Here is a 25,381-nt window from a genome sequence, read left to right on the forward strand (position 1 = left end):
AAACATTCAAAGCCAAGTGAAATCATAGCATTAAAACAAACTAAAAATGTGATATGTATGATCACTACCCGGTCATGCTTTTACAAAGGTGGTTAGCCTCATGTGAGATTGCTTTTGTTGCTCTTCTTATAACCCCATATGAACTAGATTTGCCATTATGGCATTTACCTTTTCTTCATTCGAATTCTTGCCTGAAAAGAGAACGGTCCCTTACTCTTAAGCCTCGGCATAAAGGAAAGATCTAGGATCAATTTCGTCATATTTCAAAAACTCAAACTCTTTGTCCAAAGTCTCATACCTCATACTCTGGAGAAAATGCCTGCTATATCCTTTCTGTTGAAATCCTCCACTTGGAACAAATTAGCTTTGTGTACCTATTTTTTCACAATAAAACAGAGACATAGCTTAGTCCCGGTTGTACCCATGACTATCAGTTTGTTAACGTAATATAAACACTTCAACTAGTCTCACCTGAATTATCCCCAGTGCTCCGTATTAATCCACTATCAGAGTTCTTTCTTCAAGTCTCGATGTTATCCTGCCTTACCAGTATTTCTTCAATCTGAAATTTTCGAAATCTACATTACTCTCCACGTTTCATAATCTCATCTCAAATTTACCTTCTCAAAAAATCTATTTCGTACCTTAATTTATATGTTTATTCCATATTTATATCGTAACTCCGTCGTCCTTTAAATCCAGCACTTCCTCCCTGTTAAATATAAGCACATGATCCGCCATTAATGGTCTGTGATCGGCGTGCTTAATTCCTTAGCGTCCCCCCATGTAAAGGGCTTACCTTTCCACACAGTCCGGGCGTCCCGAGTACAGGCGACACCCCGACCGCTTCCTGATTCCGTTAAGTCTGATTGCCCAAAGATAGAAAGCGGACTTGCTACTGACACTAGTACGGCCGCCATCTTTGAGTAGGTTTCCCCTTTAACATTCTGTTAATACCACTTTTCGCTGTTATTAAATGCTGTATTACTCCACCTCGATTTAATATATGAAAATTGCCTATATCAAAAAACGAAAAGCGGACCATTTTTTTGTCAGTTATGTCCATCATCATTGAATGGGTTTCCTTTTTGCATTCTGATTTTAATAATATGCCTGTTGAGTATACAGCCACATATATTTATCCAACCAGGGTAATCTGCTCAAAAAATTAGTATTATGTATTTCCAGTACTGATCGCTTTAAGCATAGATTCTCAGTTAGTCTGCTGCCTTACATTGTGTTCCAACATATTACAGCTACCTTATTTTTAGACTTTGGTAGTATTCCACCCATTAATCACCCAGAAAAAATTCTAGCTCCCGATCATAATTTAGGCCGTCCTCTACGGCCCGCAAACGCATGATCCATCTTGCCTCCTGCCATCTTAATTTCAGTTCCCTGTTCCCTCCCCGTGGGTCACTGTATACATGGTCAATTCCATAAAATTTAAAACCTTTACTCTGATCTTGCTTATCGCATGTATGTATATGCTCCGCTATTGGATATCTGACATCATTATTTTTCACTGCTCTCAAATGCTCACTGACTCTGTCCTTTAACATGCGGATTGTGCTACACACATAAACCCGTGAACATTTACACTCAATGACATAGATAACATATTTTGTACTACCTCCTATATGTTGACACAATATTTTATCCATCCTTAAACTATTCCAATGTTTATTCATGCTTTGTTGCAGCAATTTGCTCATTGGAGTATAGTCTGTAATGAGTCTAATTGGTTGCTCTCCCCTTGTCTCCTTTGCTGTAGGTTTCAATGTCATATTCCTTTCCACATTCATTACCCTTTGTTTTGCCATATGAACATTACGTTTATCATATCCCCTTCTGATAAACCTTTTTTCAATATCAGAAATGCATTCCTCAAATTGCTGAGTCTCACTGCAATTACGCCTTGCTCTCAACATTTCCCCAAATGGAATCGCCTTAATTTGGTTATGTGGGTGAGCACTCCTCGCATGCAAAATCGTATTGCATGAAGTTGGCTTACGATACAATCTACTCTCTATACAATCATTCTTTATGTACAGTTCCACATCTAAAAACACTATATTGGTTGTACTATCATTGGTGGTGAATCTGATATTCATTTCATTTGCATTGAGGTATTCATAGAAATCATTTAAAGACTGCTTGGACCCTGTCCAGATCATTATGCAGTCATCAATAAATCTTCCCCAAAACAGGATAGATCCAGTCCATTCGCTCGCACCAGGGCCCCAAACAACCTTTTCTTCCAGCCATCCCATAAATATAGTCTCTTATACCGGAGAGAATTTGGAGCCCATGGCCACCCCCTGTTTTTGTTTGTACCACTCATTTTTGAACAAAAAATAGTTGTTATCATTCTGTCATTGCCAGGGTCATTTGTGTATGCTGCCAATGACTGGCTGGTGTTTTAGAAAAAAAGTGGTCCAAAGCTTTCAGTCCTAGTTCATTCTTGATACTCGTGTATAACGAGACCACATCCAGGGTAACTAATGTCATCCCCGGTTCCCATTTGATATCCCCCAAAATATTTAGGATATGTCGTGTATCCTTTATGAAGGATGGCAAATTAGTCATGATAGGTTGAAGGAAGACATCAACAAATTGTGAAAGTCTTTCGGTTGGTCCTCCTATGCCAGATACAATTGGCCTCCCTGGTGGAAATGGCAGGCCCTTATGTATCTTTGGTAAAGTGTATAGACATGGGTATCTTGGACGATTGACCTTTAGATAGAGATATTCGTCATCGTCCAGCAAACCCATGTCATGCCATTGCTTAACCCCTTCGCTGCTAATGACAAGGGTAACTCGTCATGGAGTTGCCATTCATTTCAATGGAAATGATGAACAAAAAGTAAAATTGCCTTAGCATCCAAGTGGTTAAGATGAGTATTAATCAAAGTACAGTGTATTACTTCTTGAGCGCTTTTAAAACTCCTTTCAGCACCCAAGGTTGAAATACCACCAACTTCTAGTTGGTGGTAAGTTGCGAATTCTTTGAAAAAAGCAAATTTTTGCATTTTTCAAAGTGCCATGTGACGCACATACATGCCCTTAGGGCATGTATGTGCACCACATGTGCACCCATGCATATTTCAGGGGTGCAACAGGGTGTCCTTTGGACACCCCTGCACCCTTGAAATTATTCTCAATTTGCGATTAACAAATTGCGAATCGCAAATTGAGAATAACTTCTGATTCATTCCTATGGGCCTCCTGGCCCATAGAAATGATTGGGAAAGTATTCCTTAATTGCGAATTCGCAATTTGCGAATTCGCAATTAAAGAATATCAAGAAATCGCAAAAAAATTGGAATTTTCTTCATGCATACCAATTAGCGATTCTGAAATAGCGATTTCTTAAAAATCGCTATTACAGAATTGCTAATTGGTACCTTGATACATATGGCCCTATATTACTACATGTATTTGAAGGTAACTTTCTTTACCTACAGCCCCTGGGTACAGCCAGAAGGGGAACCCAGTGGACTCTGAGTTCTAAGGGCATTGAACGCTCCAGTGATTACATTGATGTCAGTAGCAAGTTGGTATGTGATGTCACCAGTGATTTTATTGAGGATGTAATTTGTGATGTAATTTGTGACTTCATATACAAAGCTATGTGCAGTGCATTGATGGGAGTTGAGGTTGTATAGTTCCCCATAACTGACAATTATTAGTGATGTTTTTGTTTACTTTATGGATCATAACTGTACCATCTCTTTGACTGAAGCTTTTTATGGATATACCGGTATAGTACCTGGACAAATAAGAGCTGTTCTACAGGTAGCTATTTACAACCTCTGATGACCCCTATGTGGAAAAGTAAATTTTGCCATGTTCTGTGTCCCTACGCCCCATCCATCATATGTTATGTATGCATGACCAATATGCATATGTTATTCCCCATTTCTGATTAATGACGCCATTACAGTTGTGTCCACCTCTAATATGTTAGTTTCCAGTCCCCGTGAATACTACGAATATCAGGCCTATGTAAAATAATGTTGCCACGTTTCTCAGTGTGCACGTTATTCCATTATAAAGTCCCCGTTTCTAGGCCTCAAAAGGGCCCGGACCCTGGATTCAGCTCCTGTCTCCTGAAAGCCTCGCTGAGGAGCGATACAGCCCCCACCTGTATCCTCGACCTTTCACTTACTTCCTGCCTCGCACTGCCCGGTGCAGCCCGGCCCTGCCTCTAAGTCTGCCAAAAGTATGTTATAGTTCCAGCTATCAGTTCAGTCCTCCTCCTTTGCATTCCTAAGCTACTGAACTGCATCAATAGTTTCCGTCGTTGTCTAGCCTTCTCGTCTCCCTGTTAGAGAAATACTGTATTTAATGGTCATTTAGTATTCTTCATCACGCATTTCATGTAGAATAATGCATGGTCCAGTCTTAGAATCAAGTTAGCCTCTCCCCTCATGACTTCTAGTTTATATCAACATGTTCCCTAAACATTAGATACCAGATAGGGTTTAGGTACATGTCGCTCCGACCCTCCAGACTCTAGTCTCTGCTCCTAGCACAGAGTTCGTAGCCCCCAGCTTCTCCTAGTAACACGTCATTGCCAGTTTTCGCGCACCATTAGGTTAGAGGTCCCGGCTCCTTAGGTAGCCCCCTCCTATGTGTCCGCCCATTCATGACATATTCTGTTACGTTTTACTTCACATGTCTAAGTAAACTCCCAGTTACACCTCTTTTTACTGTTATCTCTCGCGACTGCTACACGTCATGCCTTCTGCTCCACCCACTGTTACGCCTACTGCAATGTAATGCTATGTGTTTGCGTTATGTATATAAATGAATGTCTTGTTATTGAATGTTAGCGCGCTCATCCCAGACCAAGCCCCGGCAGCTGCCGGGCCTCTTTTCCCCTGTCATCCTGTTCCTATGCAGGTTGTCCTGATCCTGTCCTTATGCTGTAATAAACCTGCAGAAACTCCTACTACCTCGAATCTTGACTCTTATTTATTGAGCTATCTGTTATTCATTCATTCATCCAAAAATAGGGTATTATTTATTTATTTACCACATAATGGCGCCCGAACAGGGACTTGCCCTTTCCCCACGCGTCGGTGAAGCCACGCCGACCCCCTGACCCTCTGCAGTCGTGACGGAACCATACCGTGCACCTGGCAGATATTTCTGCTTCAAGTATCCCTCAGGCCCACGGAGGAGACGGAGGAGGTGGTCCAGCATCCGAACGAGACGGTGGAGGAACGCGGCGAGTCCCGACCAGAGCCCAAGCCGAGAGTCCAAGGTCCGAGGTATCCGGAGGTCCACCCGTAACTGAAGTCCGAAGTCCGAAGTTCGTCGTCGTAGTCCAGTCCCGTCCGAGGCCTTCCGTTCCGTGCTGCCCGGTGAGTACCATTGCTGGGGTAGTGTCTAGACAGGGTCAGTCTAAATTGACTCTGGTCCGTGGGTTGGTGGTACCCAAGCTCACAAACGAAGTGTTCACCTAGGTGGATACGGGTCTTGATGTGTTCCTTTATGGGACCGGTATGTTCCGTACTGTTATAGCAGTGCATCCAGTAACTCTAGTCTGTTCCGTTCTCGAGAATTCTGTTCTGTTTTCAGTATTTTCAGGTAGTATTCTGTTCGAACTGTTATTTATAATGTTGTTTAATGTATTTCCAGTGTCGTGGTATGCCTGAATTGTTTCCCCAATTGTTATTGTTTTTCGTGTATTGTATTGTGTTCCGATTCAAGTTTAGAATGCCGCTCTTTTCCAAGTTACGTCAGTTAAAAACTAGAAAGGGTCTGCTGGAAGCAGCAGTTCCTGTTCCGCCTAGGGACAGTCCAGGTCACTTTATGTATCAGAAACATGGCATAAGCGCCATATTGTATCTAGATTTATGGGTAGAGTATACCAAACAGTTAGAAGAAAAGTATAGATGGCCCGTATCGGGTACATGGGATGCCGAATGTATCATGCGAGTAGAAGAAGCATTATGGAAAAAGAAAGCCAGACAGTCACAGAAAGATGCCATCGAGTTATGGCGTAAGGAAGCTCATAAAAGAACGGAAAAGGAAGTCAGAAAGTCAGAGTTAAGTAGAGAATCCCAAGAACGAGCCCAAGAAAGAGAATTAATCGAGATAGGTGAACAAGTCAAAACCGAACAGTCAGACAGACAGAGGCATGCCCTTATTAAGGGTATGTATCCTCTCCTTGCCGAAGGCTCGCCAAAAGCGACCCCAGAGGCACCCAGTAATTTCCCGCCACCATTAGTTCCGACCAAGCTACGTCACAAACCGACCGCAGCTGATATTTTTATTTCGTCCTATTTGGACGACACAGTTCCAGAATATGCAAATCCTGTTCGCGCTCCGCTAGTCCCTGTAAATCAGGCACTTCCCGTTCCTCCAGACACCGGAGTACCTGTTACGGTACCCCCGGGTCAGCTTGCCATACAAGTTCAGCCCACGTTACAATTACCGACCCTGCAAGCACGAAGAATGTCAGTCGACGATTCTAGTCTAGGGGCCGCAGGAGGAGGTACTCCTCAAACCCCGCCGCCACACAAACGTTTATCAGCACTCGAATTACATGCTCAAGCATCACAGCGTACTCCTAAAAGTAATAAGTCTGTTACAGAAATCAGACAAGCCCTTGCCGAATGTGTTTATGATCCAGTTCCAGGCGAATATAATATGGTTTTATATTCCGTACGCGTAAGAAGGGTGACCGAGTATCTAGTCACCTTACCAAATATGAAAGAAGATCTAGACAGAATATATCGTTTCATCCGTACAGGGGATGATCCAGAAAGTATTGGCGAGATCATGTCTCAAAGGAAAGCCGAGATTCAGCTCATGATATTAAAGTTCCTGATCAATTGTCTAATAAGAGAACAAGATTACCCGTCTAAAGATCCCGCCGAAATGAGAATCCTGACAAGGTGGAGTGATAATATAGCCGAGGGTAAGCACAAGACCATTAGTGCCATGGAAAGTATGTACAAGAAAATTCGTAAAGAAATAGTAAGGTTACACGAACAGCGTAAAGCAGCACAAGTAAGTGAGAAAGAAAGTATCTCTGATCCTGAAGAGGAAGACGAGAATCCCGCCAGAATAGCGTATGTAGGGAAATCCAGATTTCCAGATCGCCATTTACGTCTAGAACCCAAGTCTATTTTTCATCATCCAGCACCAGAACGAGAGCCTTGTTCTCTAGAACAAGTATTTCAAGCTACCGATCACATTCTGAAATCACGAGTCGGTTATAGCGAGTTAAGCACCATGCATGAACAAGAATTAGCCCGATCAGCAGTCCGATGGATTACTGATTCTACCACTTTTCCAGACGAAATAGTGGCACAAATGTTTCTGAAACTGCCCCCAGCCGAGCAACGACTGGTGGGTATGTATATGATCCAGCACCTCATTACTCAGTATGAGGGTCAACACTCTGATCCAGGCCCGTTACACGATATCCTGAACGAGTTACTCCAGTACAGATGGAGAGGTCTAGGTACCGATTTAATTAGTGTTATTCTAGAACAGCGTCACAAGTATAGAACGTTCCTGAACCCGCATTTTGTTCACGTCTCACCCCCAGAAAGTAAACCATTCTACATAGACAGACAGAATCCGTTACGAGAAGTCCACCCAGTCCAAGGGACGGGTGGCGAAATGCAACGAGTGTTTGTATACACTCCGATTTCAAAGATGGAACTCCTCGAAATGAAAAAGCTAATTCCCTGTCATGACAAAGATCCAGCAGGGTTCCATAGAGAATTAAAAGACATGCTCCGTATGGGAGAATACACGTACCCAGATGTCATTAAAATGTTAAAGGTTCTGCTACCCGCAGGGGTGTATGAAAAGTTAAAGGAAAAAGAATGGGAGGTGGGAGAGAAAAAGATCGATTGGACAGCTCTAGAAGCTGAAGACAAGGCACGAGTACCAGGTACCGGTCTTGGAGATAAATGTAAAGAATTACCAGAATTATTGATTCAAGTTTTACCCAGATTATTGACAACTAGAAAAGAAGACTGGGATGCCATCTCAGCCTGTAAACAGAAACAAGATGAAGACATTAGTGATTTTTATTCTAGATTTGAGAAATGTTTCAGTATTAATAGTGGTCTCAAGACAAGTAGTGAGTCATACCCTCATCTTTTCGTTACCAAATTAGTCGAGAATTCAAGTCCACAAATTAAAAACCGAGTTTTGAAAGTCGAAAGCACCTGGCAAGCAAATACTCCGTCCCAGATGCTCCAGATGCTCCAGTATCACCAGAATAGAATTAGAGAAGAGCAAGAACACGAAAGAAAACGTATGAAAGACACGAAAATGAAAGTGCTAGTTGCACAATCTATTCCTCAAGACAGTCAGAAGAGGGGTCCGATTCAAGCCAGTCATCCTGCAGCTCCCGTTAAAGGGAACTGCAATTATTGTAAACAGCCAGGTCATTTTATAAACGAGTGTGCAGTTCTGAAACACAACATAGCTACTGGTAAGACTAAAGAAAGACCACGTCCGCCGAGACAAGAACAAGTTTCACAGATTCCTCAGTCACAGAATGCACAACAGGCAGTTACAGTACCGCAGCCTATTGCTGCAACACAGCACGTTACATCGCAGATGTACCAGTATGCACAGTCTGAGTATCCAGAGTACCAGTCATATTCATGAAACAGCCTAGAGAGGGAGGTAGGCTTGCCTCTCATCGAGATACCTGTAGACCAAGAAGGTCCCTATGTACACAGTCAAGTATTAGGGAAAGACAGAAAGTTTCTGATCGATACAGGGGCAAGTAGGACCACAATTAGTCACGCCGAAGTTCCAGGGGCTCCGCTCTCAGGCTCAAGAAATGTTTCCCTTGGATTTTCAGGAAAACCCATAGTTAATGAAATATCTCAGCCAGTTACTCTAGAAGTAGGTCCATTGTCCCGTACTACTGATCTGTTACTTACTAAGGCATGTCCAGAAAATCTGTTAGGTATTAAGACACTGAAAGAGTTAGGTGCAGTTATTTGCTGTTCCCCAGAGGGAATACGTCTGTTCCTACGTGACTTTAAGGGTCACTATGTATTACGAGATTTTGATTCCAGATTGTCTAATGTTCCGCAGCATTTATGGGCGCAAGGTCCAACTGATGTAGGTTACATGCAAATCACACCCTATCGTGTGACTCTCAAACCAGGTGTAGTGTTACCCCGAATCAGACAGTACAGATTGCCACCTGAGGCTGTAGCAGCCTTATCCAAAATTATTGACGAGCTCATGGCTCAAGGAGTAGTTGTAGAAACTGACTCCAATGTATGCAATTCTCCGATCATTCCAGTCATGAAACGTACTGATCCAAATGCACCCCCAGTATATCGATTAGTGATTGATTTACGAGAGCTTAATAAATGTATTATTCCTCAGTATCCAGTTGTTCCAGACATTTCTTCCCTGTTAACTGCCATTGATTCCGAAGCCATGTTTTTCACTGTTATTGACCTCAAGAATGCATTTTTTAGTGTTCCAATTCATCCAGACAGCCAGTTTCTTTTCGGATTTTGTTTAAATGGAAGGAGCTATATGTTTACACGCGCTCCTCAAGGTTTCACAGAAAGCCCTAGTATTTACAGTCAAGCACTCAAGAGACAACTAGACAATATTCACATGCCAACTGACACTGCCCTGCTCCAGTATGTCGATGATCTACTGATCACAGCCCGTTCTGAACGTGCTTGCGAGCGAGCATCACTTACAGTTCTGTATTTTCTAGCCGAGATGGGGCACAAGGTGTCACCTTCAAAGCTTCAATTCTGTGTCCAGCAAGTGGTATACTTAGGACACTTGCTGTCCAAGAGGGGTAGGCAGTTGACACCCGACCGTATCCAGTTAATAGCGAATCTTCCCCAGCCCAGAACCCAGAAGGAGGTACGTGCTTTTATCGGCCTTACTTCTTATTGTAGACAATGGATTCCCCAGTATGCATTTCTAGCCAAGCCACTGATACAGTTAACGACACAGGAGGCAGCCGTATCGACTGTCCTCCCTTGGACATCTGAACATACACTTAGTTTCAACGAGTTAAAGAAAGCCCTATGCCAAGCTCCAGTTCTAGCTACACCGAACTACAGTAAGCCTTTTACACTTTTCGTTACAGAACGCGAAGGTACAGCATTATCTGTTCTCACACAAGATCAAGCAGGTCAATACAAGCCCTGTGCTTATTTTTCAAGCACATTAGATCCAGTCGCCCAGGCGTTGCCTGCGTGCCTCAAGTCAGTTGCAGCCACAGCACTAGCTATCAGACAAAGTGATTCCATAGTTTTAGGACATTCCCTGACAGTACAAGTTCCACATTCAGTAGAAGTTCTTTTAAACCAAACACAAACTCAGCACTTGACAATTGCACGTTTAACAGGTTATGAATTGACACTGTTCCAGCCACACATAGAAATTAGACGCTGCAATGTCCTGAATCCTGCTACACTGTTACCATCAGTTAATTCAAATCCAGACACACATGACTGTGTGGAAGTAGTTAACGTTACGACAAAGCCAAGACAAGACCTGACAGACATTCCGTTACCAGATCCTGACCTGACACTTTATGTGGATGGTTCATGTATGAGAACTAGTACAGGAGAACTAGTCGCCGCATATGCAGTGACTACTGACACTGAAGTTATTGAAACACACCGTATTGATACCCTGTCCGCTCAAGCAGCAGAGCTAGTTGCTCTGACACAAGCCTGTATACACGCCAAGAACCTGAAGGTTAATGTTTACACAGATTCACGTTACGCATTCGGAGTTGTACACGACTTCGGAGTGCTCTGGCAGGAGAGAGGTTTTATGACTTCTCATGGAACCAAGATTCAGCATGGTCTCCTTATTCAAGCTCTGTTAGATGCCATACATTTACCGACATCTATTGCTATCATGAAGTGCAAAGCACATACGAAAGTTACTGACATTATTTCCCAAGGTAATGATCTAGCAGACCGCACAGCCAAGCTTACAGCACAGACACCAGACATTCCAGTAAACATGACACATACTCCAGATCTGATTACATGCATGACAGTTAAGGACCCTACACAAGATGTCATAGATATTCAGTTACATGCTACTCCCGATGAAATCAAGAAATGGTCTGTACAAGGAGGGGTCCAGACAGATCAAGGATGGTTAACGAAGGGTAGAGCCACATGGTTTCTCCCCGATTCTATGGTTCAAGTTATTATCAATACCGCACATAGTCCAGCACATTTAGGAGAAAAAGCTATGTTAGACAGTATCCAGAACATTTGGTTCAACAAGCATTTACGAGCTGCAGCCAAGCAGAAAGTCCGTACCTGTATGATATGTTGCCAGTTTAATCCAGGTAAAAGTGTCCCGGTGGAACAAGGTGGTTTCCAGCCCCCTGACCACCCTTTTGAGGTCCTCCAGATGGATTATATTCAGATGGAGCGATGTCGAGGTTTCAAGTATGTCCTTGTAGTTGTATGCGCTTTGTCCAGGTGGACAGAAGCATATCCAGTCCCAGATTACACAGCCGCGACCACTGCCAAGCAGCTGGTTCGTGAATTCTTCCCTAGATACGGACTCCCTAGAGTCGTATATTCTGATAATGGTCAGCCATTCTCATCCGAACTCATGAAACACGTTTCCCTGTTGTTAGGGTACCAGTGGAAGTTCCATTGTGTACGCCATCCAGAAGCAGCTGGACTAGTCGAGAGACATAATCAGACTCTGAAAATCCGTATAGCAAAAGTCTGTAAAGACAAGGGTGTGGACTGGTTAGTAGCTTTGCCAGTCGCTCTATTTTACATGCGTATGGTCGTACATTCCAGATCAGGTCTGTCCCCGTATGAGGTCGTATTCGGCCGCCCCCCTAACATGTGGGGTACTCCTAGACCCCGAAGTATTACCGATGTTTCATGTAATATGCTGACAGATTACCTAGCTTCCTTGATGTCTGCCCTCAACTCATGTCGTTCACAGGTTGCTGCCGCATTTCCAGACAATACAGAGGTGGCACCGCACGAGATCGTTCCAGGATCCTTGGTGATGGTCCGCAATTTTGACAGATCAAGTCCGCTGGAACCACGTTGGAAGGAGCCACGTCAGGTCCTCTTGACCACCCGAACTGCCGTCAAGTTAGAAGGCAGGAAGGGGTGGGTCCACCTCTCTCATGTAAAACTTTTCAAAGGACCAAAGCCAGACTTCAAAGACATTGCCAAGAACATTTCCCCGGATTCGAAGGATTGCCAGAACATTGTTTTAAAGGACTGTCCCGCACCAGACTTTATTACAACCCCTCCCTTGTTAGAGAAAACTCCGCAGCAGGAGTATAAGTTAAAGCTCAGGTCTAATAAGTCAGCCAGTTTGATTGTATAAGTCCTCCCCTAGGTGAAACGGTTAGACTGTTTCTGACATGTATAAAATAGACCCCCATAGTGAGAGAGTCAGTCAAAGTTCACTGCAATGTATCGTTTTTCTAAGTTTCATATTATTTCTCAGCATAATGATTTCTTGCACCAGCTATGCTTTCTATCTGTATTTACCAGTTCCTCATGTGAATATGTCTGCTCATGCTACAGTAGAGCACACGTTTAGTGATCTGCCTCCTCACGAATATTCATACCGCCTCGCCATGCGTAATAACACATTCATCCGTATGTTACATTATTCACACCAGACCAGCAATGCCACTAATTGTTGGGTGTGTGGTCGACTCCCCCCTTTCCAGACATCGAAGGGAGTTCTGCCACTGTTTCCTTATCCATTTTCACACAATGGTTCGTGTGGAGCATGGTCCACGCTAACGTCATCCTCAACAGATATGTCTTTTCTTAACAGTACATGTTTCCCAGACAAGCAAGGTTTCCCCCATAGAACAGGTTTAGATCTAGAAAATGAAGTATATAATTTAGGAAATTATTCGTCGAATTTCATGGTTCTGAATGTTCAGTCTGATACTACTCCAGACTCACCCGCTATTTCAGTACTACCAGTCAAAGGCGAATTATGTGTCCGTAGTTATGGTTCTGTACATATAGGTCATAGTGAATGTACTACTGTTATCCAGTATAGTGACAGTAGGAAATCTATTTTTAAAGCTTCACGTCATTCTTATTTTGTTTGTGGTCAAACTGCATATGTCCGTCTGCCCCTCGATTGGGAGGGAACCTGTTACATTGCTTTCCTACTGCCACCTGTTTTTCTAGCCCCACCTGATTATCATAGGAATTCTTTCTTAGTACACACTAGACACAAGAGAAATCTCCCGATTGTCGATTATACTGAAACCGCCGCAGAGCAATTCATTGATATAGATAAAGGTGTTTTCCCTTATTTAGGTACAGTTGTAAATAGTAAGTTAATTCGTAGGTTAACAAGAACCCTTGAAGCTGTAGTAGATGAGACTGCCTCTGCTCTAGGTAACTTAACTGAAGAACAATCCTTTATGAGAATTGTCGTTTTACAGAATCGTCTCGTCCTTGACGTCATACTGGCCGATAGGGGCGGGGCCTGTAGAATTCTCGGATCCAGTTGTTGCATTTTCATTCCAAATAACGCGCCGTCTGTTTATTCAGCTATAACCAGACTCCATAAAATTGCCCATCTGTTACATCAAGATCCAGGCACCTGGACATGGTCCGGTTGGTTCTGGAATGTAATTTCCGCATGGGGATGGAAAGTCCTGTCTTTTTTAGGTATTGCAGTAGCGATCATATTTAGCTGCTGCCTCTGTATACAATGTGGCCCTGCGATTTGCAGCATGTGTGCTACCTCTTGTATTCCTAGTCCCAAGCCCCGTTCTAAATCCCGTTCCAAGACAATTCGAGACGAGCAAATGGTACTGTATGAAATGATAGACGGTATCATGAATATTGATGTTTCCTGATGGAAACGTAGTGACAAGGAGGGAATGTGGAAAAGTAAATTTTGCCATGTTCTGTGTCCCTACGCCCCATCCATCATATGTTATGTATGCATGACCAATATGCATATGTTATTCCCCATTTCTGATTAATGACGCCATTACAGTTGTGTCCACCTCTAATATGTTAGTTTCCAGTCCCCGTGAATACTACGAATATCAGGCCTATGTAAAATAATGTTGCCACGTTTCTCAGTGTGCACGTTATTCCATTATAAAGTCCCCGTTTCTAGGCCTCAAAAGGGCCCGGACCCTGGATTCAGCTCCTGTCTCCTGAAAGCCTCGCTGAGGAGCGATACAGCCCCCACCTGTATCCTCGACCTTTCACTTACTTCCTGCCTCGCACTGCCCGGTGCAGCCCGGCCCTGCCTCTAAGTCTGCCAAAAGTATGTTATAGTTCCAGCTATCAGTTCAGTCCTCCTCCTTTGCATTCCTAAGCTACTGAACTGCATCAATAGTTTCCGTCGTTGTCTAGCCTTCTCGTCTCCCTGTTAGAGAAATACTGTATTTAATGGTCATTTAGTATTCTTCATCACGCATTTCATGTAGAATAATGCATGGTCCAGTCTTAGAATCAAGTTAGCCTCTCCCCTCATGACTTCTAGTTTATATCAACATGTTCCCTAAACATTAGATACCAGATAGGGTTTAGGTACATGTCGCTCCGACCCTCCAGACTCTAGTCTCTGCTCCTAGCACAGAGTTCGTAGCCCCCAGCTTCTCCTAGTAACACGTCATTGCCAGTTTTCGCGCACCATTAGGTTAGAGGTCCCGGCTCCTTAGGTAGCCCCCTCCTATGTGTCCGCCCATTCATGACATATTCTGTTACGTTTTACTTCACATGTCTAAGTAAACTCCCAGTTACACCTCTTTTTACTGTTATCTCTCGCGACTGCTACACGTCATGCCTTCTGCTCCACCCACTGTTACGCCTACTGCAATGTAATGCTATGTGTTTGCGTTATGTATATAAATGAATGTCTTGTTATTGAATGTTAGCGCGCTCATCCCAGACCAAGCCCCGGCAGCTGCCGGGCCTCTTTTCCCCTGTCATCCTGTTCCTATGCAGGTTGTCCTGATCCTGTCCTTATGCTGTAATAAACCTGCAGAAACTCCTACTACCTCGAATCTTGACTCTTATTTATTGAGCTATCTGTTATTCATTCATTCATCCAAAAATAGGGTATTATTTATTTATTTACCACACCTAAATGACATCCTTGAATTCAATACTGACCTGCTGTGTCACTGAACAATAGTAAAAAAGAGAAGTAATATGACCACCAGGTAAGCTTGTGTGGTCATGGATTAACACTGTGCATACAGAAATGTATTCTGATAGAGCAAAAGACTGTAAAGATTTACAGACTAGGAATAGATCAGAAACTCATCTGATTGTAGAACACGCTTGGGAATTTTCTGTATTTGGCTGACAACTCACCTTTAATACGAGATGGTGAGGCAGGATTCTGAACTTTAAAGATGAACCGCAGAAACATTTGTGTTTCTCATTGCTAATCAGCATTCTTCGCCTTCAGTTTGACAAAACCCTTTGAAATTATGCCATAGAGAGAAAATTATGCCGTAGAGAGAGATTGAAATGACTTAGACGATTGTGGGAAATATTGTATTTTCGTATAAACGTTAAACTAGGTGTAACGTAACGTTCTATAATATTTAAAGTGTTTTTCATCTTTTCATCTCAGAAATCAAATGCATTTTTTTTCAAGAATTTATATCTTGATTTTGCATAGGCCCTTTTGTTCATGTTTTATTTTTTCAATGTTTAAGATGTTTTTTTTTTATCTTATAATTTCAGTCCTTCACATGGTGGGAAGTTCTGTGATGGCTCCCATCGCATGTTCAAACTTTGCAATACTCAAAACTGCCCTAAAAACACAGTTGATTTTCGGGCCCAGCAGTGCGCAGAATACAATAGCAAGGCATTCAGAGGATGGTACTACAACTGGAAGCCTTACAACAAAGTAGAAGGTAAAAAGTCAATTAATTCTGTCCATTGGTTAACAACGTGTCAATTTCTGGAGCCAAACACCATGAAAACATTCCTTTTTATCAGTCATAGACTGCCTGCTTACTTGTGCAGACAAAGATATTACAATCGTTTAAAGGATTTATTCATTGACGTATTTATTTATTTTATGAATTTATTTATTTTCTCAAGGGTGTTTACGGTTGGTAAAAACAAAAACATGTAAAAATACCACAATGACAAAAGATGAAACAGAGAAAGAAAAAGCATGAAATTACCAAAGTTAAAAAAAACAAGGAGCAATAACAAATAAAAAATGTTGTAGAGGGCCTCAAAGGCTGGCCACACTCAAAAAGTGGGCTATGATGATAGCAAAAATATCTGAGTCCCCGAATGACTGTGTGGAAAGACCCAGCATCCCTGCCTTAACATGACAGATAGTCATTTATATTGTAAACAGCAGATTACCCGCTGAATGGAGCTCCAGTAGGCAGTGAGAGAAGGGCTAGTAAAAACATGATGTTATTAGCTTTGATAGAATTGCAGTGGCAGTAATCCAATGAATTTCCTTTATGCCAGTTTCAGTTTATGCATGCTTCGTCTTGAGTGATGTGTGATAAGAACAGAAGTGTCTGAAAGTGGTAAAGCAATTGCCGGGAAGCTGTTTCCATTATGAGAGTACATAACATATTTTGTAGCATTTTTCATTAGATACTGTTATCCCAAGTCAGTCAGACATTTTATTAAACCACCTGGCCTGATCATCCCGATGTATCACATACTGAAGAAACAGATTTTCGAAATGGATAACGTGTATGCAACAAATGAATTCCTTTGTCTGTTAATAGTTGTTGGGAAGATTTTGAGGCCTATATAAAATTGTGGGATTAATTCAAAAGAGGACATAAATACAGTTTTACATGATTAAACATAATTGGTAGTCCTTAGTGCGCACCTTTTGGACGCAAGTATGGTCCCAGATTAACAAACTTTTTCTCTCCACACACCCCTTTTCCGTCTCACACATTTTCCTGGGGAGTGTCTCTCCTATTTGGAAACACTGCAATATGGGTACCAGAATTATAGATCAATTGTTAGCAGTTGCTTTTCAACAAATTACAAAAAATTGGAAAGACTTTACCAAAATATCTTATCAGGCCTGGTGGTATGCAGTCTGTTATAATCACAGATTAGATACGACTTTTGTTTATCCAGTGTCCATGGCGACGAAACGAAAAATGTTATGGGCACCTGTTACCACCTTGTTTGATGATAGTGCCAGACATTCTTTGCCTATTTCTCCTTTGCAACAAGAAGTTTCTAAGCCTCCGTGAGGATGCCTTGATGTTCCATATTGTTTAAATTTAACACATGTTGTTACTTTATATTTGCATTTCTGAATTACATTTGTTTTCATTGTGACTGTTATGTATAGTATATACCCTCTCAGCTGTATTTTGTTATAGTTATTAGTCGTGCTTATAGCATATTGCATTTTTCTTTTTCTTTCCTTCTCTCTTTTCTTTTCTCTCTTCTCTATACCTTCATTCTTTTCTCTTTTGCGATGCTTTATACTTATTTCTTTTCTTTAAGAATATTTGAATTCATTTTTATGTAACATGTTTTTATGATATGTTATGCTTACCTTATCTGAACTTTTTTTAATAACATTTTGTTCTTGAAACTAAAAAACATAATTGGTAGCACTGACTTGTTCTTGGAAAGACAGCTCCCCCATGGACTGTTGGAATTTTATGTTCCATCAGTTCAGACTTGTTTAAAAAAAAGCAAAATCAGCTAAATACATCACTTTAGAAAAACATTGGCAATTGAGAGTAACGCCATGTCCATAGGTGTAACAGAAGGTTATGCAAATAAGCTGCAAGCATTATTCCCTGAACGATGAGCGTCAAACGCTTACCCAAGATGTTGTAAAGTAGAATGCAGTCTCGAAGAAGGCCCAGCCTTCTTTAAAAGAAGAAGATTAAGGAATTGTAATGCCTATCAGGATATCCTATATCCCCAGATAGAAGAGGATGTAATCTGCCTAACAAGAAAACGTAAATTAACATAATAATTTCGACCTGGTTGACCCCATCCATTAAACATAAATGTAAGTTGCCCTTTTTCCACAGAACAGCAGTACTTCTTTTAAAAACAACATGGTACTAGTATAGTGAACGTATTGGAACAAACCCTGGTAAGATATTCTATGAATAAAGTAACACAATCACCCAGCCAATCAATTCCCCTACAATTAGCATTTGCGTTTTGGCCACGTTCAGTGTTTATCCTGAATAACAAAACATTGGACTTCCATCTTGTTGCATACTTATTACAGGTGTGTGCGACAATTCAAGCTAGACATAGATCTTAAGCTTTATGTTTGTCTTTGACTCTGTGCAGTGCTCCATTGCCTTTTGTCTAGATTAACGCTATAGAAATATCATACACACATACTTAAAGCTACTCTTCTCATTTCTTTTCCTCCTTATCTTGCACAGTTGTAAAATATTGTACACGATCATGTATAACCACTTTTAAAGTTTCTTGTACTAAAAAATGTTGAACTGCTGGTTTTAATTAGATTTGATTCTAATTAGATTTTTTCAGCTAAATATGAGGTTTGCAGGGGATTCTGGGTAGGAAAACGTTGGAGGATCCATCCAAGCCATATCTCCTTGGACTCCCCAGGGGGTCTAGTGTTCAGAAATTTGTGGGTTTGGTAGGTTTCCCTAGATGGCCGTCGAGCCGGGGGCCAAAAGCACAGGTTCCCTCCCCTCCCCCTTGGAAAACCAGGTAGTTATGTGATAGGTAATTTTGATGTCTCCACAATACGCTTTGGGCCCTTGCCTGTCGTGGGTACTTGACCCATCCACACGAGTGAGGTACCATTTTTATTGGGAGACCTGGGGGAACGCTGATTGGTAGGAAATTTGTGTCAGCCCGGTGATCCTACAACATTTCCACACAGAAATTTGAGAAAAACTTGATTTTCAGCCAAATTTTATGTTTGCAGGGGATCCTGGGTAGGAAAACTTTGGGGGGGTCCACACAAGCCGTACCTCCCTGGACTCCCCTGGGTGTCTGGTTTCAAAGATTTTTGGGTTTGGGAAGTTTACCTAGATGGCTGCTGTGCGCGGGGCCAAAAACCCAGGTTCCCCCTCTGCAAAACCAGGTAGTTTTGTGATAGGTCGTTTTGATGCCTCCACAATGCGCTGTGGTCCCTTTACTGCCGCAGACACTTGGCTCACCCACACGAGTGAGGCACTATTTTTATTGGGAGACTTTGGGAATTTCGGGGTGGTTGGAAGTTTGTGGATTCACGCAGATTCCAGAACTTTCCATCACAGAAATGTGGGGAAACTGTGTTCTTTTTTTTACAAAGTTTAAGGTTTGCAAGGGAGTTTGGGTAACAAAACCTGGTGTGAGCCACACAAGTCACCCCTCCTGGTTACCCCAGGGTGTCTAACTTTCCAAAATGCATAGGTTTGCTATGTTTCCCTAGGTGCTGGCAGAGCTAGGATTCAAAATCTACTGCTAGTTACTTTGCAAAAAAAGAATCCGTTTTCACTGTAAAACTGTGGTGTGTCCATGTGCGTTTTGGCCTGTTTCCTGTTGGTGGCACCAAGCCTACCCAAACAAGGGTGGTACCATTTTTATCGGGAGACTTTGGGAAATTCGGGGTGGGTGGAAGTTGCAAACGCAAGCATCCATAATGCTACAGCCTCTATCTTCTTCCCCTTACTAGCATTTATAGAGACCCTTAGGGCTGAAGATAATTATTTAAGACTTTACAGTGAAACAAGAAGAAGTTGTTGAACCTGGTTGAATCCCTATTAGCGACTACTGTTTTGTTCATTGATGGAAACTACTCTTAGCATGCAATGTTTTGGCAAACATATCCTCCTGTAGGGCATACCAAATGTGGTAACTTGTTTAGAACCTATGAGAGAGCAAGGATGTTTGATAGCATCTGTGCTAAAACTGTTAGACATTTGATGGAGAGTCATCACAGAGTGAGGTGCAATGCCAGATTACCTTGCCTCAAGGCATCTGATGGGCCCAGATGATGATTTAAATAGTCGTCTACCAGAAAATGTGCACAGGCTTTACTGTCCTAGTCGGCCTTCTAGACTCAAACAGCATTAGCAGCTTTTCACTTTCTCCGTGAGCCCAGAGGTTCAGTTGGAAGCAGCCAGCCATTCTATGGCGACACACCATAAATAGATGCGGAGCGTCCCGTCACATGTGGTGAGATCTTTACGCTGACGCAGCTGCCCGTAGTCCACCGATGCAGCACAGTAGGTCCAGAAATGCAGCTCTGTACCCAGATATTGCAACACAATACTGCCGTGTGGAGATTAAGACAAGATCACAAAATTTAAATATAAAGATAGAACAACCAGCGCACCCTATATAACCTTTAGCCCGTGAATGCAAATAAACAAATCTCTATCCAGTGATCACATGAGATGTTACTGCAATAGCTGACAGACAGTTTTGCAAAGCAAATCAGTGCTGATGACATGAACTTGTTGCATTCAAAGAGTATTTTCCTTCCTTAATGTTAAGTGCTCAATGTTAAGTGCTCAAACCCAACAAGAATCTAGGATTCATTGAGGCAGAATATTAGGGGCAGGGACCTGATAAACCTAGGGGTAATACAGGAACTTTGATTACACGTTTTGGGAGAATAGCATGCAGGAATTGGCGTTTCGATTGAGATTTCTGCGCGTTTTCCCAATCTTTCATACAAAGTTTACGAAATTTCCATTTAAAAAAAACTAAACGTATTGTTCCAATGGGTCTAGTAGTTCCAGTTACTGAGCCCATCAGAATTTACCGCCACTTCACTCATAATTATGACCTTTATAGTATAAAATGATTACTGACCTACTACCAATGTGTCTTTTACCAAACAAATGATAATATATAGAATAAACATGTTGATGAGGGATCAGTTGATTAGTAAATCTTTGTTAGGGCAAGGCTTAGTCATAGAATTTAAAACTGAAAATAAATAAAAAGATCCTGTCAGAGGAATAAGTACTATTTTAAGGAGATCTGGCATTTTTTCATCCCATGATAAGTGGAAGCAGAACACGATGCAAATCTATGGAATTTCAATGATCCACTTCTACCAGACAAGGATGAAAGAAAGGCGTGACGTAACTGGCATCCTACAGCAAAATAGAACAGCTTAGATTGTTGGTAGTTATTGTGTTTCCTGTACTTTGTGGTTCTTCCTTGACCATGTTTTGTTGGCCATCGAGAATCACACAAATGGGAAAACGAAATGGCTGAAATCCTCCGGTTTCTCTATTTTCTAGCATTGGGGATTTTGACTTTATTTAGCTCGGGTAAACTCTGCAAAGAAACTGGAAAAAGGCAGAATTTCAACATCTCAACATTTAACAAATCTTTTCACCCAGACCTAATCATAAGTTCAATAAAAAAAACTGGGATAGTATCTGTGAGTAGTAGGTAAATGCTCTCACCTATTAGTTAAATAAATTGCCCTAGTCTGCTCAGGTATCATTCTGAACTTCCTGTTGTAACAGAACAATAGAGATGCACTAGCTAATGTCCACTAGGCATACCCTCTCTGAAGACTACACCATGCAATAGAGCACTATTGTCACCATTGATAGTAGCACCTGACTGATAGCACATTTTAGAGTGCTGCTGTAGATTTGGCGGATACATTGTATTACATTGTCTTAGATAAAAATATATATGTTTTTTTATTTTGTTATGTAATCCCAAAGAGAAAAATGTTTTTGCCGTTGTACACCTTACATAAAATGAAAATGACATTGATTGTGTCTAAAATGTAATTTGCTCTTAAGTTCTATACTGCCTCCCAGTTTTGATATGCAACTGTCCTGCAAACAATAATGCACCAATATATATTGGGTGGAGCGGTATCCATGGGTGGGTTATGCTCTTCCCAGTTATAATAGGCGCCATGCTTCTGTACATGGATTGTCTGGAGGGACTAGTGTGAGAACAGTAGGAACCTCACTTTGGGCCTGATTCACAAAGGTAAACTTACACTTCTGTGTACATTTACTACTTTTCGGTATTCACAAAGGTAAACTTAGACCAAAGGTCTAACTTTACTTGTTGTAACTCACCTTTGTTAATACCAAAAAGTAGTTAAGTTTTACTTTAGGTCTAACTAAACCTTTGAGAATCGGGCTCTTTATCATTTACTTGGGCATACTTTATTTTACCTGTTTTTACTTGTGTAAGTTTGCATCGTCTGTAGAACTGGTATTTAATGTTGCTATTCTTAACTTTTAGTGCCTGGGGGCGCATTTATGAATGTGTTTACTTGTTTGGAATTGTACTTTTGAATAGATAGTGTCATTTTTTAGTAATTAAATGGATAGCCTATTTCTGACCAATCAAACCCTTTCAAATGAGACAGAGCATTGTCTTTGTTTCCATTGTAAAAGCTCAGCAATGCATTGAATTTTCTTGGTGATCAAGAGTGTGAGTAACCCAACACTCTTTTTATCTTTTCGCAGAGCAGGATCTCTGTAAACTGTACTGTATTGCAGACGGATATGATTTCTTCTTTTCACTTTCGAACAAAGTCAAAGATGGAACACCATGTTCTGAAGACAGTCCTAATGTGTGCATAGATGGGACTTGTGAGGTAATAATGAAAATAAGACACTTTGTTGCACATACAATTTAAATATTATTCAATTTTCTTAATGTATTGTATTTCTTTGTGAAACATGAGAATTTCCCTTGTATAGGAATGGTCTCTCCACATGCTGTTGTTCCACATCTTGGACTCAACATTGGAAAATTCAGCTTCCTGGATGGAATAGAAAGATTGTGATAGAATCTAGAAATCACATTTTCCCAACCTAATATTCATATGATAAAGGAATTCCACCGGCGGATTTTCCAGTAATTTTAAAATTCTCTCCGGATTTCAAGGCATTTCCCATCACCATTTAACTCAAAATCATGTTTTATTCAGTTTACATTTTTGTTTAACCACCTCATTAATCAATGACTATCATCATTCAAGAATGTCACTTAACCATATATATAAAAAAGTATACAAAAAGACTTCTGGGACTAATTCAAATATAGAAACCTCATGCAAAGTTTTTAATGTTCTATAATCCACTTAATTATATTTGATATTTAACTTAATTAACAGTGCTGGGCATGAACTGTTGGAAGATCAATCATTGTGAATCATAAAAAAATAACTATTGAGTTTGCACAGTGTCTAAACAAAATGATTGTTGTCTTTTGAACCACTTTATGTTCACTGTGTCGTCTGCACTATTGATACACATTATCAAAACTGATTTATATGTATGTATGAATACAAGTATGACAGAAACTTCCCTCGTTCAGCAATCTATTTATTTATGGTTCATCATGGTTGATCTTCCAACAGTTCCTGCCCAGCACTGCTGTTGATGAAGTTAAACATCAAATAAAATTCAGCGGATTATAGAACACTCAAAACTTTGCATGAAGTTTCTAGATTTGAATAAGTTCCACAAGACTTCTTGTACTATTTGATTTATATCCTGGTGTCTAAGCATGAGTTAAGAGTTTAAGAGGTCTGACGAGAAGGGGGTACTCAGATGACTACCTTTCTGTCCTCTAGAAATCCCGGTAGCCTTCCTTGAAACACTCATAGACCTCATTCATTTCTTCACAGAAAAGATATAAACAAAAATTCTGTCACAACTGTCTTGGGTTTACCCTCAAGATATTTTAATGCATCTGATTAATGACTTAAGCCTATCATATACAGTCTAGTTCTAAAGTCAGGTTTAAGATGAATGTAGAGCTCCAAAACTCTACGCCTTTTTTTATTATTTTTAATTAACGATATTTCTACCTCAGGTGGTACTTTTAGCATTCTAGTACGATGTAAGCAGATCCCCGCTGCCCTTTTGTTAATTGACCCTCTGCTGATTTGATGGTCATTCGGAGTGATCTTAGGTTAAGGTTAACTGGATTATTTGTGAGTTGAAACTAGAAATTGTGAGTAGGCGTAGAGTTGAGTGAGGGGCTTGTAGATCCCAGGTTCCAGACTCTTAAGGATCCACTATTTAGCCTTCGCTGAAGTGAAGGCTTCCCCTCACTGAGTCTCTTGTTTTTACATTTCCTGAAGACACATTCTTCAAGGAGTGAAGAAGGGGACAGCCTCCACGTATAACATTAAATGCCTTTGACTAATGAGGCTTTCACCTTATTGTCACATAAAACTGGTACGCGGTTGATGCTCACTCATTTAGACAAGGTGTAAGCTCCCTGATAATTTTTAGCACAGTGATATTAGCTAATAACACTGACGTGCTGTGAGTATATGATGGTCTAGTAAGGTAAAATGGACTGTAAATGTGAATGAAAGAGTGCGTGATACTACTCCGTAGAAAATATGTACGAAACAATTTTGAATAGAAATGTTTTTAAAAGGGTAAAAAATATTGAGAAATTATGGATGTCTTACAGCTTATTTAAAACTTCCTTATCCTGAGTAGAATATAATAATTCCTCACTGTTTCCCTCTAACACAGTTGCCACTTCTGTATGTGTCCCTTTGATGCAATGTGCAAGCAACCTCACTTACAGCTAAATCAGCTAATTAGTTATTTGTCACAGGGCATGTCATGACTAAGTGCTGAAGAACTTTACTTTGTGGGATTCAGATATCTGGACAACAAATATTGAGTTGTATAATAATCCTCTTCATGCCTGGCACTGAGAAAGTAAATAGAAATAGTCAATATTTTGATGAGCTTCAAAACAATCATACAGTGGTGTTCATGTGAGTCAAGGTTAAGCTGTAAAAATGTAAGTATCTAAAAGATCCCTCTACTGATACACCCTCTGCCAAAATGAATTGAGGATTGAGATAGTCTTAATGATGAATATAAATGTTTAAATATTTTAAATATATGCAATAAACATGCAGCACTCTCAACACAAATGATGAGGATGTGATATTTTGTGAGCATTAGTGGATGACTGGGAAACTGCACTCCATGGGTAAATAATTAATGAGTGAAATAGAGATATGAGCAAGATACGAAAAAAACAACTATTTCATTTACGGGATTCACCATGGGGCGATTCACCCCTTGTTCGGGCCACTTAAGCTCATGAAGAAGGGAGTTAGGGATCTTCTGTTTCCCTCACAGCTTGCTCCTAAGACAACTAGTAGTGCACCACAAATAATATTTTCATGAAAGTGAGACCCAATCATTTTCCAAATAGTTTTCCAAACTCTTCTGTTTATTTTTGCTTGTATAAAACATCCAATGGTTACAGCACAAAACAGCCAACCCCTTTCAACCAAGAACTGGACTTCTTCAGGGCTGTATATAACATTCAACAAAAGACAACAACACAATACATATAACATGTTGACTAAAAACTCACATAAACAGAACCCTACAAGGACATATACCACCCACAACCACATCTTAACA

General features: G+C 40.9%; 1 protein-coding gene across 2 annotated transcripts in view; it reads left to right on the top strand.

Moving 5' to 3' along the window:
- ADAMTS16 (ADAM metallopeptidase with thrombospondin type 1 motif 16) overlaps positions 1–25,381 on the top strand; it is a 1,002,496-nt gene that overhangs the window by 633,289 nt on the left and 343,826 nt on the right. For both annotated transcript variants that reach the window (XM_078687616.1, XM_078687617.1), the window contains 2 exons: positions 15,726–15,898; positions 22,433–22,563. In XM_078687616.1, coding sequence (XP_078543742.1) covers positions 15,726–15,898; positions 22,433–22,563 — 304 coding nt within the window. The remainder of the gene's footprint in view (positions 1–15,725; positions 15,899–22,432; positions 22,564–25,381) is intronic.

This window comes from Lissotriton helveticus, chromosome 4_1 (genome assembly GCF_964261635.1).
Source record: "Lissotriton helveticus chromosome 4_1, aLisHel1.1, whole genome shotgun sequence".
NCBI classification, from domain to species: Eukaryota; Metazoa; Chordata; class Amphibia; order Caudata; family Salamandridae; genus Lissotriton; species Lissotriton helveticus.